Source organism: Malaclemys terrapin, chromosome 6 (genome assembly GCF_027887155.1).
Source record: "Malaclemys terrapin pileata isolate rMalTer1 chromosome 6, rMalTer1.hap1, whole genome shotgun sequence".
Classification (NCBI taxonomy): Eukaryota; Metazoa; Chordata; order Testudines; family Emydidae; genus Malaclemys; species Malaclemys terrapin.
Genome location: NC_071510.1, coordinates 86894366 through 86914913, shown reverse-complemented (window position 1 = coordinate 86914913; position 20548 = coordinate 86894366). Strand labels below are relative to the sequence as shown.

The following is a 20548-nucleotide window of genomic DNA, read 5'->3' as shown; positions in this document are numbered from 1 at the left end:
TGAGGAACTCCACTAGTAACCTCCCTCCAGCCTGACAGTTCACCTTTCAGTATGACCTGTTGTAGTCTCTACTTTAACCAATTCCTTATCCACCTTTCAATTTTCATATTGATCCCCATCTTTTCCAATTTAACTAATAATTCCCCATGTAGAACCATATCAAATGCCTGAAATCGAGGTAAGTTAGATGCACTGCGTTTCCTTTGTCTAAAAAATTTGTTACCTTCTCAAAGAAGGAGATCAGGTTGGTTTGGCACGATCTACCTTTTGTAAAACCATGTTGTATTTTGTCCCAACTACCATTGACCTCAATGTCCATAACTACTTTCACCTTCAAAATTTTTTTCCAAGACCCTGCATACTACAGATGTCAAATTAACAGGCCTGTAGTTACCCAGATCAATATTTTTCCCTTTCTTAAAAATAGGAATTATTTTAGCAATTCTCCAGTCATATGGTACAACCCCTGAGTTTACAGATTCATTAAAAATTCTTGCTAATGGGCTTGCAATTTCAAGTGCCAGTTCCTTTAATATCCTGGGATGAAGATTATCTGGGCCCCCCGATTTAGTCCCATTAAGCTGTTTGAGTTTGGCTTCTACCTCTGATGTGGTAATATCTACCTCTATATCCTCATTCCCATTTGTCATCCTGCCATTATCCCTAAGCTCCTCATTAGCCTCATTAAAGACTGAGGCAAAGTATTTGTTTAGATATATTGGACCATGCCTAGATTATCCTTAACCGCCACTCCATCCTCAGTACTTAGCAGTCCCACTTCTTCTTTCTTTGTTTTCTTCTTATTTATATGGCTATAGAACCTTTTACTATTGTTTTTAATTCCTTTTGCAAGGTCCAATTCTACATGGCTTTTGGCCTTTCTCACTTTATCCCTACATGTTCTGTCCTCAGTAAGGTAGCTTTCCTTGCTGGTCCCTCCCATCTTCCACTACCTGTAGGCTTTCTGCCTTTTTTTAATCTCTGAGATGCCTGCTCATCCAGCTTGGTCTACAACTCTTGCCTATGAATTTTTTCCCCTTTCTTCGGATGCAGGCTTCTGATAGTTTCTGCAACTTTGATTTGAAGTACACCTCTACCCCGATATAATGCGACCCGATATAACACTAATTCGGATATAATGCGGTAAAGCAGTGCTCCGGGGGGGCAGGGCTGCGCATTCCGGCAGATCAAAGCAAGTTCGATATAACACGGTTTCATGTATAACGCGGTAAGATGTTTTGGCTCCCGAGGACAGCATTATATTGGAGTAGAGGTGTAATTCAAGGCCTCCTCCCCCTTTAGATCCACAAGTTCTTCAGTCCAATCCACTTCCCTAACTAGTTTCCTTAATTTTTTAAAGTTAGCCCTTTTGGAATCAAAAACCCTAGTCACAGATCTATTTTTGTTTATCCTTCCATTTAGTTTGAACTGAATTAGCTCATGATCGCTCGAACTGAGCTTGTCCCCTACAACCATTTCTTCTGTGAGGTCCTCACTACTCACCAAAACCAAATCTAAAATGGCATCCCCTCTTGTTGGTTCAGCAACTACTTGGTGAAGGAATCCATCAGCTATCTCACCCACGAAAATCTGAGTCCTATTATTACTAGCACTTGTCCTCCAGTCAATATCTGGGAAGTTAGTCTCCCATGACCCCACAATTCCCATTAGTATTTACTTCATTAAAAAACATTAAAGAGGTCTCTATCCATATCCAGATCAGATCCTGGTGGTCTATAGCATACTCCAAGCACTATCCAAGGGGAGGCTCTAGGAGCTTTCTTCCCCAATTTGATTTTTGCCTAGACAAACTCTGTCTTATTCATTCCATCACTTCTTATTTCTTTACAGTCTACCTCATCATTGATATACAATGCTACTTCACCACCTTTGCCTTTATTTCTGTCTTTCCTAAACAGCACATACCCTTCAATACCTGTATTCCAGTCATGACTACTATTCCACCATGTTTCTGTTATCGCTGTAATATCGGGTTTCGCTTCCTGCACCAGTAGCTCTAGTTCCTCCATTTTGTTACCTAGGCTCCTCACATTGGTGTACAAACATCTTAATTTTTGCTGTTTGGCTTCGCTCACGTTCTTTACCCAATTAGGCACAGACATTCTACTGCCAGTATCACCTATTTGACTGGTATCTACAGTACTCTTCCTCCTTATGACCATTCTCCTACCCGCGGCTGTATCCTTTCTTACTTAGTTTTCTTCCCTCTCAGTGTTAAAATCCAGCATGGAGAGTACCTGGACATCTCCCCCAAATTCCTAGTTTAAAGCTCTCTTAATCAGTTGTGCCAGCCTCCATCCTAGAAGTCTATTTCCCTCCCTACTCAGGTGAAGTCCATCCCGAGAAAACAGTCCTCTGTCCATGAATGCCTCCCAGTGGCCATACATCCCAAAGCCCTCCTTATAGCACCACTTCCTGAGCCATCTGTTGATCATCATAATCTTGTCACACCTTTGTTGCCCTTCTCTAGAAACAGGCAGAATCCCACTGAAGATCACCTGAGCCTCGATTTCCTTAAGCGTCTTCCCCAGTCTCCCTTGATACATTCCAGCAAGAATCTAGCTGTATCATTTGTTCCCACATGAAGGACAATCAGTGGATTCTTTCCCGCTCCCGTTAGGATTCTCTTCAGCCTCAGGTCCACATCCTGTATCTTAGCACCTGGCAGACAGCACACGCTTCTGTTCTCTGGATTAGCTCTGGTTACTGGCTTATCTATTCTTCTCAGTAAGGAGTCCCCAATCATGTAGACCTGCCTTTTCCTGGTGATGGTGCGATTCTTCGGTCTATCCCCTGTTCTTGCCATGAGTTCTTGGGAAGAACCTTGGAGATCCCTGGTGAGTGCTCTTGGGCTAGTGGAGGGCATGTTAAAGAGTGAGAAAGAGCGCTCTCTTTCTTTTCTTTTCTTTTTTCTCTCTGCCCATCACTTTCTTTTTCTTACTTTGGGTAAGAAAAAGAAATTCTTACTGTGGGTGCTGTTGCTGTCTGTTTGGAGAGCAAGCCCCTCTAAATGCAGGGCTTCCCATTGACAATTGGCAAGGAGGCATGCTGCTGCCTATAGTGTTGATTCACCATAGTTGAGGGACTAGCGGAAGAGTGCAGGCCGGGGTAGGCAACCTATGGCACATGCGCTGAAGGCGGCACGCGAGCTGATTTTCAGTGCCACTCACACTGCCCGGGTCCTAGCCACCGGTCCGGGGCGCTCTGCATTTTAATTTAATTTTAAATGAAGCTTCTTAAACATTTTCAAAACCTTATTTACTTTACAAACAACAACAGTTTAGTTATATATTATAGACTTATAAAGACCTTCTAAAAACGTTAACATGTATTATTGGCACGCAAAACCTTAAATTAGAGTGAATAAATGAAGACTCGGCACATCATATCTGAAAGATTGCCGACCCCTGGTCTAGACCATCCCTGATAGACATTTATCTAACCTACTCTTAAATATCTCCAGAGATGGAGATTCCACAACCTCCCTAGGCAATTTATTCCAGTGTTTAACCACCCTGACAGGAACTCTTTCCTAATGTCCAACCTAGACCTCCCTTGATGCAGTTTAAGCCCATTGCTTCTTGTTCTATCCTTAGAAGCTAAGGTGAACAAGTTTTCTTCCTCCTCCTTATGACACCCTTTTAGATACCTGAAAACTGCTATCATGTCCCCTCTCAGTCTTCTCTTTTCCAAACTAACCAAACCCAATTCTTTCAGCCTTCCTTCATAGGTCATGTTCTCAAGACCGTTAATCATTCTTGTTGCTCTTCTCTGGACCCTCTCCAATTTCTCCACATCTTTCTTGAAATACGGTGCCCAGAACTGGACACAATACTCCAGTTGAGGCCTAACCAGCGCAGAGTAGAGCGGAAGAATGACTTCTCGTGTCTTGCTCCCAACACACCTGTTAATGCATCCCAGAATCATGTTTGCTTTTTTTGCAACAGCATCACACTGTTGACTCATATTTAGCTTGTGGTCCACTATAACCCCTAGATCCCTTTCTGCCATACTCCTTCCTAGACAGTTTCTTCCCATTCTGTATGTGTGAATCTGATTGCTCCTTCCTAAGTGGAGCACTTTGCATTTGTCTTTGTTAAACTTCATCCTGTTTATCTCAGACCATTTCTCCAATTTGTCCAGATCATTTTGAATTACGACCCTGTCCTCCAAAGCAGTTGCAATCCCTCCCAGTTTGGTATCATCTGCAAACTTAATAAGCGTACTTTCTGTGCCAATATCTAAATCGTTGATGAAGATATTGAACAGAGCCGGTCCCAAAACAGACCTCTACGGAACCCCACTTGTTATACCTTTCCAGCAGGATTGAGAACCATTAATAACAACTCTCTGAGTACGGTTATCCAGCCAGTTATGCACCCACCTTATAGTAGCCCCTTCTAAATTGTATTTGCCTAGTTTATCAATAAGAATATCATGCAAGACAGTATCAAATGCTTTACTAAGGTCTAGGTATACCACATCCACCGCTTCTCCCTTATCTACAAGACTTGTTATCCTATCAAAGAAAGCTATCAGATTGGTTTGACACGATTTGTTCTTTACAAATCCATGCTGGCTGTTCCCTATCACCTTACCACCTTCCAAGTGTTTGCAGATGATTTCCTTAACCACTTGCTCCATTATCTTCCCTGGCACAGAAGTTAACTGACTGGTCTGTAGTTTCCTGGGTTGTTTTTATTTCCCTTTTTATAGATGGGCACTATATTTACCCTTTTCCAGTCTTCTGGAATCTCTCCCGTCTCCCATGATTTTCCAGAGATGATAACTAGAGGCTCAGATACCTCCTCTATTAGCTCCTTGAGTATTCTAGGATGGATTTTAATTTAATTTTAAATGAAGCTTCTTAAACTTTTTTAAAACCTTATTTACTTTACAAACAACAATAGTTTAGTTCTATATTATTGACTTATAAAAAGAGACCTTCTAAAAACGTTAAAATGTATTACTGGTACGCGAAACCTTAAATTAGAGTGAATAAATGAAGACTCGGCACACCACTTCTGAAAGGTTGCCGACCCTTGGTGCCGGCAATGGCAATTTCAGGAAGCGGACTTCAAAAGAAAACACACAGACCCCTAGGAAGTGAAGTTGAGTGCACCAAAGATGAGTTACTGTCAAAGAGACAGAGGTGCAGTCGGTGAAACAGCCGTGTGAAAACAGGCAAGGAAGCCCCCCAATATCTGTGCATGTCCTTTAGACCATGGACAGATGTCTACAGGGATCCATTGGCCAATCCCCTTCTCCCTGCTTCCCCAGTGCATAGGTAGGATACATAGGCCATTTTGTGGGAGGCTGAAGCAATGGACATGTGTGTGGAGAAGCTTCTGTTCTCACCAACATCCATGCAGCACCCTCTGTACAACTATTTTACTCTGGTTAGGTGAAGTGATGAAAGATCTGGCTCTATATGTATCCATTGTACTTTACGCAACAGCAACTCAGTAAACATTGTATGGAGAAAGAAAGCAAGCATGTATTAAATTAACCAAATTGCGCTGGAACACACATCACTTTATTCTGCCCAAATAACATTTGGAAATAAAAAATAAAGCCAATGTTTGGGGTAGTCATGACAAATTGACATGAAGCTGTGATTCATGCTCCTTGCTGCCAATAAAATTGAACAGCTTCCCTGTAGAGAAGAAGAGGTGCTAGTTAATAAATTCATTCTAATGTTATTTTAGTAGGACAAGATAACTTCAGGCATATACTGTGTGGTATCTCTACAATAATATATGCATGTTCAGTTTTTCCAGGGGGATGGCATTCCCTGTGGACATGTTGGATAATTACAGTCATGAAGACTTGGAGAGTTCTGCAGAAGACTACATGTCTGATCTTCGATGTGGGGATCCAGAGAATCCAGAGTTCTTGTCTCTTGTCAGCAACATCAAAGTAAGAGAGAGAAAAATCTGAACCAATTTATTTCTTGATTATTTGCAATTGAACGTAGAGTGAAAATGCAGATAAATCAAGTCTGTGTCTACTGTGTTAAAACTAGTATTTAAATAAGTATTATATTTTCTATATGTTCCTATCCTTTTTAAACTGTATTTGTATTGTACTTTGGAACACCAAACAACACATTGTTTTATACCAAGTGGGATCTTCGTGTCAGCCACTCAGATTGTTGGATGATGAATCTATGTATATTGAACAATTCTCTTTCATTTTAAATCATAACTGGTGAGTCAGGAAAACTCTTTGCTAGAATTAATCACAGAAATGTACATGCATAAGTTATGCTAGCAGTTACTGCATCTAATTGGTCATTTATGCCTCAGTTTTGCAAAGTGATCTGCTTGGGTGGACCTTTAATCCCATAGGGAGTCCCACTGACATCCAAAATGTTATCTATATTGGACCATTTGTTCTAAAACTTTCCCTGTTGCCGTCACAGCAGCAGTACTGGTGGAGGCACTAATAGGGATCGGATGCTGGAATTTTATGATCTGATCCACTTTATCACTTAGCCTGTCTTTGTGATGTAGTGGTCAAAATCGGGTCTGCCTATGCTGGCACTCCCACTTGCTAATATCTGTGGTAACAATGGTGTGAAATTTTAACTAAAGAGTCTAGAGTAAGTGAGGCCAGTGGGACTCTAAGCAAGAGTAGGGGTTCTCACTTGCAGATCCCTTTCCAGGAGCAGACTTTTAGGCACTTTTCTCTAATCATGGTAAGTGCTGTGTGCGTAAAAATAAAAATTTTGAGCCATAGCATACCATAAGCTTTAAACTGTTTTATAAGGAAGCAAATCTTTCTCATAGTCTGAATGTCTAGTCATTTGTTCATCACACAATCCGTGCTAATATATACATATTTATTTTCTCGAATATCTTCATTAAATATTAGAAATACTTGAATTCAAATAACTTCAAAATCATTTTGATGAAGATATTGAACCTTCTAAAACTAGTGGTTCCAGTTTCCATATGTTGGTGCCTTAATGCCGCATTTTGGTGCTCAATTGAGCATTTGGACGCTGAAGTGCCTATTTTAGCACCAAAACGTGGGAAATGTTCACCTGTTTTAAAGGTGACCTGGCCTGCAAGGGAAGACAATTTGGGTTTGTGTATCAGACATATGAAGTTTTTTCTTTCCTGTTTCCTGGAAGTCTTTGTTAGAAGAGTCTACAAAATGTATTTGAAGCTTTTTTAGCCCTTAATTGAGGACGAGATGTTGACTCTTTAATAAAGACAGCTTGTCTTCCAGTTGTTCATATAACTTTTGAGTCGAATAGATATGAACAGAAATAAAACTGGCTTCCCCTCTCAGTAGAGATTCACTTCCTTGGGATCAGATCATAATGTTAGGCTGAGCTTTGTTCAGTGCAGGGCCTAATGGTAGGGAGAAGAGAGGGACATAGGGGCTATATGCCAACTTTGCATTCCACTGTTCCCTGTCACAAGTTATACAGCCAGAGATCACCCATCATGCTCATCACCAGAAGCTATGAAGGGTGTTAACCAGTTGAATCCCCAGCTGGTCACTTAGGGTATGTCTGTGCTGCAAAATAAAATAAAATAAAAAACCAATATATTTATATTGGGTGGCAGAGAGTCTCAGAGCCCGTGTCTACAGACTCAGGCTCACAGAGCTCGTGCTATGGTGCTAAAAACAGCAGTGTAGATGTTGCTGCTTGGGCTCTGAAAGTCACCCAGGCCTTGGCTACACTTACCAGGTAGTTCGACGGCTGGAAATCGAAGTTCTGGGTTCGACTTATCGCGTCTAGTCTGGACGCGATAAGTCGAACCCGGAAGTGCTCGCCGTCGACTGCGGTACTCCAGCTCGGCGAGAGGAGTACCGCGGAGTCGACGGGGGAGCCTGCCTGCCGCGTGTGGACCAAGGTAAGTTCGAACTAAGGTACTTCGACTTCAGCTACGTTATTCACGTAGCTGAAGTTGCGTACCTTAGTTCGAATTGGGGGGGGTAGTGTAGACCAAGCCTCACTTCCCCCAGGTTTCAGAGCCTAATATCCAGCCTGAGCGGCAACATCTACACTACTGTTTTTATCGCCATAGTGTGAGCCCAAGTCTGTAGACCCGGGCTCTAAGACTCACTGCTGCGGGTTGGTTGAATTTTGCAATGTACATGTACCCTGAGGCCAAATTTAAGGCTGGCCTATTAAAATTGAGGAAATGGCCCAGTCTATCTGATGTCATAAACCTAATAGTTCTTCAGTCATTTATAGAATCACCCAGGAAAAATAGGATAGACAAAATGTGAATCCCTTTGATTGTTTTTGGTTTTGTTTTAACAGAGGAAAAACTTTTTAAACCTCCTCCCTCCAACATGCACGCACCTTGGAGGTCATTTTTATAAAGATCTGTATTATAAAGAGGCAAAACAGGGCCAAACTCCAGTGGGGGGAGGTGTTTTTTTGGGTTTGCAGGTCACCTTTAAGCACCCAAGTTTGAAAACTGGGTTTGCTTGTGCTCTTTAGTATGCTCTATATATTTGACTAATGCTATATTAGCAAGAGTCCATTGAACCATTCTAAACTCTTGTTTCAGATTCCTATTAGCTTGTCAACTATAGGCTTCGTTCCTCTTTACGGTGGAGATCAGACACACAAAGTTCTTGCTTTATTTGCACCTGAGGACTCGCTCACAGGTTTCATTTTAAAATTCTAATCTAAATGTTGTAGCATTTTGCTTTTTGTGGCAAATACATGTAACCAATCCTTTACTCATTCCATGCTACCTTGCAATAACTAATTACCTTTTTCAGCTTGAATGCAGTGTCCATTACCTCCATTTTCACATTATTGTTAATTTCTGTTGTAGATTCTTATCCACATCTCAATAAGTGTGAAATTACTGTACCAATTGGAGCGGAACCAGCTAGATTAAATTTGGAAGATGTGTAACAAAATGAAAGACAGTGCCTTCCTGATTTAATGTGCATAATAATTAAATGCACCATGTACTTTCTCTTGAATTTTCTCCTCTCTGGCTTCTTTGATACCCAGCCATCCTCTACAGTCCATCCAAAATGAGGCTACTAAATTTATCTTCCTCTTCTGTCAAGCAGTAATTGAGTCCCTCCACTGATCTGCCTACCACTTCAAGCCCCTTTTAGTCTACCACATCAAGTTCAGACTCATTGTCGTTGCTCAGCTGCAGCTGACATCTCATATTGCGTTTACCTTCCAGTCCTCCACTGTGCCAGTCTCAATGCTATGCTTGTCTCCTCGCAATTCTGTCTCTAAATTTGCCCATGCCACCCCAAGTACAGAATGCCTACCTCATGCTGATCACCATCCTGCCACCCTCTCCACATTCATCTCCCTTGTTGAGATTCGCTTTTTCTGTGATGCCTACAATTGAACCAAAAATTTAAAAAAAAATAACTCCTCTCTTATTAACTCCTCTGGGTCCCGAGCATATCCAGTCTCTTTGCTTACTGTCCTTTTAAATCATCATCTCTTCAGAGCAGGGGGTATCTTCATTTTGTGGCTGTACAGCACTGAGCACATTGTTTGCACTAAAGAAAATAATGCATTAATGTGCTTCTTACTATAGCTTAAAAGATGTCTATTATAACTTTAGTGAATATCTTAAGTTTCAAAATGTCAAGACCAGTAACTTTTTATATCAATCTTTTTCCTTTCAAGCTGTAGCCTTGTATCTTGCTGACCAATGGTGGGCCATCAATGATATTGTGAGAACATCTATCCCTTCTAGAGAAGGGCTTCAGCAGGTAAGGAGCTCCAGCATTTATATCTTAACAGTTTTTAATCTTGTAAGGACCACTTTATATAAATGTAATGGGGATAGTTAATGATCTGATATGTGTTGTACATTTTGATTTGATTTGGAAATTAATCTAATGGTACAAATAAATAGGTAGGCCATCTTGTGTAGTGGGAGCATCAGCGGAGACGGAGGAGCTGGGGCTCTTTTCACATCTTAGTTTTCCATTTAGCTGAATTCTTCAAAACAATGTTGCTCTTGTGCAGCACTATCATGTGAAAGATACTTTGCCGCTAATGGTTTAAGGGCTACCTTCTGAGACTCATGCTGTTTGGGCCCTGGCAATTAGGCACCTCATGGGATTTGTGCATTGTACTACTGGAGAAGCTTACCAGGCTGACTCCCCCCCGCCCCTTTTTTTTTACCTCTTTAAGTTTGTTGTCAATTTTTAGAGTACCTTTCTGAGGGAGAAGGTTGGGGATGAGTTAAGTGAAATACAGGGATGGTGGCCTGCAGTGTTGGTATATGGTTTGAGGAAGTCCAGATAAAGGACATGCCCTACTGTCTGTTATCATTAAGGCTATGTTTTAGTCATGGGTATTTTTAATAAAAGTCATGGACAGGTCACGGGCAGTAAACAAAAATTCATGGCCTGTGACCTGTCCATGACTTGTACTATATACCCCTGACTAAATCCTTGGGAGGTGGCCTGGGGGACGCTGCAGGTGCTGGGCGGGGAGTCAGGGGGCATCGCTGGTGCTGGGGGTAGCGGGGAGTGGCCCGGGACCCCCGCTCGTGCTGGGATGGGGAGCGTTGGAGGGGTTGGCATGCTCCCTACCTGGCTCTGCAGCTCCCCGGAAGCAACGACATCCCCCTCCCTCAGCTCCTAGCAGAGGCGTGGCTAGGCAACTCTGCACACTGCCTCCATCCATAGCACTGGGTTCGCAGCTCCCATTGGCCAAGAACTGCAGCCAATAGGAGCTGCAGGGGTGGTGCCTGCAGGTGGAGGTAGTGCGCAGAGCTGTCTGGCTGCGCCTCTGCCTAAGAGCTGAGGGATGTCACCACTTTTTGGGAGCCCCCCCCCACAAGGTGAGTGCCGCCCGGAGCCCTCACCCCCTCCTACTCCCCTGCCCTGAGCCCCCTCCAACATCTAAACTCCTGCTGCTGCAGGGGGGCAGTGGCCAGTGCGACTGGCGCAGGGGCTTCCCAAGCTGCTCAGTCGGCCCTCGGGTCAGCCGTACCAGCCAGTGCAGAAGTCATGGAGGTCCCGTAAAGTCACTGAATCTGTGACCTCTGTGACAAACTCGCAGCCTTAATTATCATTCATCATCAAGCTTGTATAACTTTTGTTAAACCATAGCTAATGCCTGTGTCTTCTGAAGCACATTAGACTCTAATTTTGCAGCAGGGAGTCCAGAATATTTCAGCATTGCCACCACAAGCTTTTTCCTCTTTGCTGCCCCCATGTCCAGTAGAATCAATACAGTGTTGTTGTTTAATTTATTTTTTATATTTAAACTGATTTTATTTGATGCAGCTCCCCCCACTTCACCATCTCTTTCATTGTGCAGCATAATTGCAAAGTGTGTGGAGAAATGAGGGAAACTTGGTTAGGGTGCCTGAGACTTTTGGCATTGGGGAGAGGGGATGTCTCTCTTCTTTTGGGGCGGGATGGTGGTGACTCTGGATTTTCAATGTAAACGAGGGTTGAATTCCTTGTTTCCCGTCACAGAAAATCTTGATAACTAGCTGCCACACGGTACCACATCCCAAAATCTGCCAATGTTATACTCCAAGATGAGAGACAGTTTTAAAACTGAAGTTTCATTAAACTTGGTATATTAAAAAAACAAACAAAACCTGCTTGCATACACCCCATTGCTGTCCTTTTAGAGCATACACAGCATTGCTATCCTTTTAGAGCTGCTGCAACCAGAGCTATTCCCTTTGATCCCTTGAGCAGCTGACCTTCAATCCTTAATGGGACAGGGCACAGGTAAATCTAACCTAGATATTCCCTTATGAAAGCTGTACTCACCCTTCTTTTCCCTCCCCTCCCCCACCCCCGTAAATGTAATGTCGTCCCAACATAACAATTTAAAATACAGTTCATCCATTTGACTTATTAGAAGTCATGCACAAGATCATAACAGTCACTCTCAAGTGATTCTTTGAGTCATTCCTCTGTCACAAGTTCTGGGACTGATGGTGGAAGCTTCTGTATCTTTCTTGAGTTTTTCACATTAAGCAGAAAATGTTTGCAGCAATTTTAGTTCCACTATCCAACTGAATAGTCAGTTCTGAACATCTTAAATCCCAAAAGACACTCATACTTTATCAAATAACAGTTCTTATATGATCAATGGTATAACCATATAACCCGCCTGCCCCTCGGATGGGGTTGGGGAGGTAGGGTGGGATCAGGCAGCCCAGATGTGCTTACTTTTTAAGATGCAATACAGGCACGGTACAGTACTTGCTTTTTTTTTTTTTTTTTTTTAAATCTCTGCGGCTGCCTGATCGGTTACTTCCAGTTTCACATACTGTCTGGTTGACCGGTCAGTCTGTAACTCTGGTGTTTATATCTTTGAGGTTCTGCTGTAATTATAATAAGTTTTGGAATTTAAGGGCAAGCTCCCAAGGAGGCCCACTTCTACGTTTTAGTGGATGAGGGCACATTGGTGGCGAAAACTTCCCACCAAGTCACAGTGGATGTGACAGATACTGCATCTAGGGGGATGGCTATGGTCAGTGTTATGAGGAGAAACTTGTGGTTACAATTCTCCGGTTTCCCTAGAGGGGTGCAGAGTGCAATGTAAGATCTGCTCTTCAAGACTATCAACCTATTCTGTGAGAAGATGGAAGAATCTCTCCACTCCCTCAAAGACTCCAGACAACACTTGCTCGCTGGGCATTTACACCCCTTCCCTAAGAGAAAACACAACAGACGGGTATAGGGCAAGACCAACTCCTCAGCCATTTTATCACCAACATCCTCAGGAGCCACCATTCAGGAGACAGAGGGTTTATAGTCCCAGGCACACAGCCTTGGCAACATCCACCATGACTTCATATTGTAACCCCAAGTGAAGAGTGTCTTTTGGTGGGACTGTCAAGACCTGCATCCCTTCCCTGCTTCAAACACCCCAATCTGGGACCTCTGCGATTTGGAGCCTGGTATTTGGATGGGAATGAGAAATAGAATGCGCATGTTCTAAAAGGTGCAATCCATCCTTAACCAAAGCAGCAAAGACTCTACAAGAAGCTGTTGCTCAGTAAAATGGAAGCATTTCTCCGCTTGGGCTCACCAAACCAACTTATCTCCAGAATCCACCGGGGTTTCTGCTATCTGAGTATCTTCTTATCCTGAAGTCTTCACGCTCAGTTCTCTGCAAGCGCATTTAGTAGCAATCAGCTCTTTCCATCCTCTGATGGATAACTGTACAATATTCACTCATCCTGTTACAACTAGATTTCTGAAGGAGATTCTCAAATCCTGTTCACCACTGGTGAAGTTTGCACCTCAGTGGAATATCAGTTTTGTTCTGTCATCTCTCACTAACCCCCGTCCCCCCTTTGAGCCTCTAGCCACATGCTCTGTGGCCCATCTGTCCTTGAAAGTGGCCTTTCTAATAACCATAATATCAGCCAGAAGAGTCGGTGAGCTGAGAGTGCTCGTGGTGGACCAAGAAAAGGTCTCTCGGGTAGGTGATTAACTACACTGACAAGAGAGCTCTCTCCCATCAAATTAGAGCATCTTCATTAAAGCCCTACAGTGGAGCAGCTGCATTGGTGCAGCTATGCCGATGCAGCATTTTAAGCATGGACTTGCCCTTAGTCCTTGATCCTTGGTCCACCGACTCTCTCTTTTGACACTGGTGCCTCCAGTAAGAATTTTATCTGCTGAATATCCACTGGAATTTCAGATTTAATCTGCTATAAATTACCCAGCAGTTTTTCTTTTCAAAATGATATCCTATTTTGATAGATTACTCACAGGATATTTATCTGGCAAAATGATCCTTTAGGTAATTTGATTAGTATTTCCTTTATGTCCAAATCTTCAGGACACTGAGCAGCAGCATCTGGCTCAAATATTTCTGTTAAACGTTCAGTATCCAGGCCTGCATGAGCCCAATATGTTACATTAGTGATTACATCCCTTCTCCCCACTTTAGCCATGTACAGATTGTCTGAACTGTTGTTTCTGATGAAGTTCAAAGGAGCTTCCACTTTTGCCATGCCAACATGAGACAGTACCCATGCAATATGTTAATGAGGCTAGGTGCTGGTGCCTCATTAACTGCAGGGGAACTTCAGCAGTGGTGTTTGACTAGGGCAGGGAGTTGAGGGTGGGGTGCAGGAGAGGTTCAGGCTCCAGCTCGGTGCCGCTTATCTAAAGTGGCTCTGGGGTGGCAGCGGCGCACACTGGGGCCAGGGCAGGCTTCCTGCATGCCTGCCCTGTCCCCGGCCCCATGCCGCTCCAGGAAGTGCTGCGGTCTGGGGGCGGGGGGACGGGTGGAGGGCTCTGTGTGCGCTGCCCTTGCGGCGCCTCGAGGTACCTCCCCCGAAGCTCCCATTGGCTGCGATTCCCCGTTCCCGGCCAGTGGGAGCTGCGGGGGGGCAGGGCCTGGATGCAAGGACAACGCATGGAGCCCTCTGCCCCCCCCCACCCGGGGATCGTGGGGAAGTGGTGCCGGCCGCATGGGCCGGATCCGGCCTGTGGGCCGTAGTTTGCCCACCACTGAGCTATCATATTCTCTTCTCTAGGATTGCTTGTCTGCTCATACCATTCATTGTATGCAGGCTTGTTTTAGCCCAGTTGATCCCAGGGTATTTATTAGAGAGACAAGGTAGGAGAGGTAATATCTTTTATTGGACCAACTTCTGTGTGAGAGAGAATCAAGCTTTCATCCTGTGTGAGTGGAAAGCTTATCTCTCTCAGCAACAGAAGGTGAGTCTAATAAAAGATTATCTTACTTCCCCACCCCAATACCATTATCAGTTATTTTGCCCTACTCCTGGGCAGGTTGCTTTAATATGTTAATTTTGGCTTTCACACCTTTGATTTAATCAATATTCGCCTAAAGTTCCTTTTTCTGATTTGTAAATGGGTCACGTTTGGAGACTCCTTGTCCCCTAGGAGGAGGTGCTACTTTGTGACTGGTTTTCTGTGTAGGGTGATTGCACAGAATTACATGCTACTGTCCTAGCACATGCTCCTGTGCTATTTCTCTGCCTCATCAGTGGTTTCTCTGCCTTACAGCAGTGTGCAGCTTCTCAAGCAAGGTCTCATCTGCAGCCTGATTATCTTTTAAATAAGGTTGCATCACAGTCCAAATGTTGCCATTCTGCAATCCTGTCAGGACTGAATAGAGAAACTTGTGTTGTATAAGAATAGGGTGATATCTTAGGTCAGAGTCAGATTCTTGTGAAGCAAACTATATTTCCTGTCTCAAATCAAGAGCTCGGACTAGGAAATCCTGAGGTCTCTTCGGGCTCTTGTGCTGTTCTTGAGAGCTGCAGGTAAAGTTCAGTTGCACCTTTTTCCTGGTAATAGGATCTTAAGATACACCTCTGTTTTGGCAGGCTCAGATTAGCTGAGGCTCAGTCCTGGGCAAACTGCCCTGATCACAGCTTCTGTGATCTCTGCCTCAGCGTACCTCCTTTTGAATCCCACTTTCAATTTATCAGAGGGTAGCCGTGTTAATCTGTATCTACAAAAACAACAAGGAGTCTGGTGGCACCTTAAAGACTAACAGATTTATTTGGGCATAAGCTTTTGTGGGTAAAAACCTCACTTCTTCGGATGCATAGAGTGAAAGTTACAGATGCAGCCATTATATACTGACACATGGAGAGCAGGGAGTTACTTCGCAAGTGGAGAACCAATGTTGACAGGGCCAATTCAATCAGAGTGGATGTAGTCCACTCCCAATAATGGATGAGGAGGTGTCAATTCCAGGAGAGGAAAAGCTGCTTCTGTAATGAGCCAGCCACCATCAGAGGACCCAACCACATCAGCCACACCATCAAGGGCTCATTCACCTGCACATCCACTAATGTTATATATGCCATCATGTGCCAGCAATGCCCCTCTGCCATGAACATTGGCCAAACCGGACAGTCCCTCGCAAAAGAATAAATGGACACAAATCGGACATCAGGAATGGTAACATACATAAGCCAGTAAGTGAACACTTCAATCTCCCTAGTCATTCTATTACAGATTTAAGTCACTATCATTGAACAAAAGAACTTCAGAAACGGACTTCAAAGAGAAACAGCAGAACTAAAATTCATTTGCAAATTTAACACCATTAATCTGGGCTTGAATAGGGACTGGGAGTGGCTAGCTCATTACTGATCAAGTTGGCAACAGCAAATGGGACAAATGCCCACTTTTGCAAAAAAATCGGGACGGTCAGGACAGGGCTTAAAAAAGGAACTGTGCTTGCCAAAATGGGATGTATGGTCACCCTAAGCAAAATGTTTTTTTGCTGCATTTTCACAGTAACTTGTCCCAGAAATGCTCAGAGTCACAGACTTCTCTTAAATGCTCATCCTTTGGCTGGTATAAAAGTCTGTCAACCTCCCTGTTAAGGTCCTCTCTTTCCCAGCCATAATGCTTGCAAACAATTAAATCTTCCCTGGCAGCTTTTCCTGGAATAGTCTACAGCAGCTTCAGGTAGGGTCATCTCTCAAAGAGGTCAGATCACTGCATTCAGCTTCTCCTGTCTGTGCTTGTTAAGTGTTACATTCCCATAACAGAGGCCAGTTCCAAACTGGAGTTTAATAAAACTTTGCTGCTGCAACCAGTGCTATCGCCTTTGACCCCTTCAGCAGATCTTCAGCCCTTAAAGGGAGAAGGACAATGCACAGGTAAATCTAACTCTGACATTTCTATGTGAGGGCCATACCTCTACATCCAACAATGATGGAGACGTATGTTATGTGGGCCTTCCCAGAAGACCTGAGCACATGTTCTTTGTAGCACTCTAAACTCCTACTAGCCTGGGAAGACTAAGACTAATTGACACTGTGCTCTCGTATTTGGCAAATGGTTCTTAAAATCCAAAAATACTGTGTTCATTTAAATTTTAATAAACAAAAATAAAGCCTTTAGATCATCAGAACACGTTTTTAATATTAAGGTGTGCAATGCATTTTGTCTAATCTCTGATTTTATACACTGCCTGTCACCATGGCATCTGAGCTCTTCTCACTGCTCAAAAAACATTAGGCCTGATCTTTCAGAAATGCTGATCATTTGCAGTTCCCACTGACATCAGCTAGAGTTGTGATTAGTCAGCACCTCGGAAAATAAGCCCCTAACGTCTAAGCTTCAACTAAATTGATGTTGGCCTTTTAACTGTTGCACATTTAAATGTACTTATGTGTTTCCATAGGTGAAGACTCTTGGAGAGAGGGTGGTTCTGTATGTTCTGAATCGAATTATTTATCGCAAACAAGAAATAGAGCGAAATGAGATCCCCTTCCTCTGTCACAGCAGCAATGACTATGCTAAGATTCTGTGGAAAAAAGGAGAAGCCATTGGGTTCTATTCTGTTAAACCTGCAGGTAAAAACATTTATTTATTTTTTAAATAAAGCAATGGAAAACCAAACTCTTTTATCAGAACTTTTAAGCTGCACTAATGTGTGTGATTGATACATGAACCTTTTCTTGAATTCTTAGAGCAGATAAGGTTTTGGGTAAAATTTTCAAAAGTGACTTTAGGCTCTGAAATCACTTACGTTTTCTTTATTTTTTTTAATTTTGCCCATAGTCTTTTTAGTAGCCATTATGCCCAGGACTCTAGGTTTCAAAATTTTTGCTTCCTGTACACACTCCTTCTCAGTCAGCAATGACCATCAACATTGCCTTTACTGTCACAGTTAAACCCATATTGTGGCAAGGTGCGGTATCTGCTGTTTGTTCCTCAGTTGCACCCAAGAAGGGTGGGAACTTCGTCTTAAGTACCTAATGGAAAAGGCCTTGAGGCTGCAGTCATACCTAGGCCAGGGGGACCTCTCCCTACTTCAGCTTGACTCAATAAGGTGTGTGTCTCATGCCACGGGGTCCGACTCAGGAGTGAGGGAGTCTACCCCCACAGATCTCTTAGTGGGGTCTTGTCAGGAGGACAGGGAGCGCTTTTATAAATATAAGAGTAAATCCTCCTCCAAATCCACTTAGAAGAAGTCGAATAGAACCCTGCCTAAATTGAGCAAGTCTTCTAGCTCAATCCCAGAGAATTTAGAACGTCCTAAGTTTCAGGGGCATGACAAGAGAGCCCACAAATCTAGGGCTCTGTCCGTACCAGACCACAATTTGGCGACAATAGTGTCTACAGTACCATCCATTGTCAGTTGGTCTGGAAGTGTGGCTTCAAACAGTGTGCTCACCAAATCAGCCATGAACACACTAGTAACTGTTCCCACCAAATTAATAATATTTCTGCTATGGTGGAAGACTCCATGCCAAGAGTGCATAGGCATGCCATTCCTTTCCTCCTCACTGGACAGGATGATCATTACAGATACCTCTGTGATGGGTTCAGTCACAAAGACCCCCTTGGGACTGTCACCTGATGTGCTGAAACTACCTATAAGCCCATTTTCCTGCCAGCTTGGGACTCCAGAGCCCTGTCTTGGTGAGCCAGACAGTCTACTATGCTCCAACACAGATGCTGGGTCTGAACCATGTCCCCAAAACTGCAGGCTTTAACTGAAAACCACTCAGCAGGTACTCCTACCTTCAGCACCCAGCTCCCAATGGGATCCAAACGCTGAATGAATCCGTTTTACTTTGTATAAAGCTTATACAGGGTAAACTCATAAATTGTCTGCCCTCTATAACACTGATAGAGAGAGATGCACAGCAGTTTGCTCCCCCAAGAATTAGTTACTTACTCTGGGTTAATTAATAAGCAAAAGTGATTTTATTAAATATAAAAAGGTAGGATTTAAATGCTTCCAAATAATAACAGACAGAACAAAGTAAGTTACCAAGCAAAATAAAACAAAACATGCAAGTATAAGCCTAATACAGTAGGAAACTGAATACAGGTAAATCTCACCTTCAGAGATGTCCCAATAAGCTTCTTTCACAGACTAGACTCCTTCCTAGTCTGGGCCTAATCCTTTTCAGACCAATGTTGTGGCTTATGGCCTGGGTCCAGCAATCACTCACATCCCCTTAGTTATAGTCCTTTGTCCCAGTTTCTTTCAGGCCTCTTTTTGGGGTGGAGAGGCCATCTCTTGAGCCAGCTGAAGACAAAATGGAGGGGTTTCCAGGGCCTTGGCAGAAACCCCTTTGTTCTTCTGTGCAAAATCACAGCAACAAGATGGAGTTTGTAGCCACCTGGGCAAGTTACATGTCCATGAATGATTCAGTTTTTTGCAGGCCGACGCCATTGTTTACATGTTAGTTTGAACGTTCCCAGGAAAGCTCAGATGTGGATTGATGTCTCCCAAAATCCATTGTCAGTTAAGTGTTTCTTTATTGGGCACTTACCGAGAATAGTCCTTTCTCAAGAAGCTGACCAAATGCTTCACTGATGCTACTTAGAATCAAATACATTGAGATACAAGTACATAGCCAATATTTATAACTTCAAATACAAAAATGATACACACACATACACAGTATAATCATAACCAGCAAATTACAGCCTTTCCATAGGTACCTTACTTGACCTACTTTGTACAAGATTTGGCACAACTATAGGACCTTGGTTGTTGCAATGATCTATGTGGTCACAGTTCATGTCAATAACGTCACAACCTCCTTGTTAGATTAGGCAGCTCATATTGGCAACCACACAGCACAAGGCACTCGATATCTCGAGAGCCCAAACAGAAATCTCCCAAGCTGTCTGTCACCGTACCAGAAAGTGTTCAAGGTCAAGCTATAACCTCTCAAAGAATTCTCAGGCTGTATTTTGTTCTCTCTCCCTCTCACTCATGGGGTGAGGGTTCATTCCACAAGAGTACAAGTGACGTCTATGGCATCGCTTCAAGAAGAACCTCTACATGATATTTGCAAAGCAGCTATGTGGCGTTCCATCAACACATTTGTGAGGCATTATGTTTAGTACAAGACTCCTCTGCCGATAATTCTTTTGGAATGGCAGTCCTTGCTTCTGCTCTGCAATCTGTATCCTTGCACCCTCCTCCTACTTGAGTACTGTTTGCACTCGCCCAAATTGGAATACATATAGGGACCAGTACTCAAAGAGGAAGTTACTTACCTACTTACCTAACTAGAGGTCCTTCAAGATATTTGGTCCCGATCTATATTCCATTACCCGCCCTCCTTCCCTGGTGCTTCAAATCATCTTTTGATTCATGGCAGAGAAGAAACTGGAGAGGCAATCGGTCTGCCCCACTCCAATCTCTTTGGTTGGAGACATGAGGAGAGTGAAGCTACATGCCAGACCGACAGGCACTGCTTTCAGAATTCTCCATCTCTGGGTGCATAGAGCACATGCGTACCTCACAGTAGAATACAGATAGGGACCACATGACTTGAAGAACCTCCAGTTACAAAGGTAATTAGCTTCTTCTTATATCCCCATAACTCAAGAGGCAGAAATCTTGTCCAGTACCCTTCTAATACTGAAGATGTACAGTAGTGCTGCATAAAGACATACATGTGGGTCATAGGGGATGATATTTTGTGCATAGTTTAATGTAATTTGGATATAGTCAGATCAATCTGGTGAGGGTGAAATTCACCCAGATTGTGGAAGCTGCAAACATTAATGCTGTATTGTGCACATTTAGGGTCTGATCCTTCAATTCCCA

At 43.2% G+C, this 20548-nt stretch overlaps 1 protein-coding gene across 7 annotated transcripts in view; it reads left to right on the top strand.

Moving 5' to 3' along the window:
- The window catches only part of FAM169A (family with sequence similarity 169 member A), a 187923-nt gene that overhangs the window by 144908 nt on the left and 22467 nt on the right, over positions 1-20548 (top strand). For 6 of the 7 annotated variants that reach the window (XM_054031611.1, XM_054031609.1, XM_054031612.1 and 3 more), the window contains 4 exons: positions 5793-5940; positions 8559-8658; positions 9662-9747; positions 17150-17321. In XM_054031611.1, the coding sequence (XP_053887586.1) occupies positions 5806-5940; positions 8559-8658; positions 9662-9747; positions 17150-17321 (493 nt within the window). In that variant the 5' untranslated portion in view covers positions 5793-5805. Of the gene's footprint in view, positions 1-5792; positions 5941-8558; positions 8659-9661; positions 9748-17149; positions 17322-20548 lie in introns of those variants that run through there. The other variant, XM_054031615.1, reaches the window with a different exon arrangement.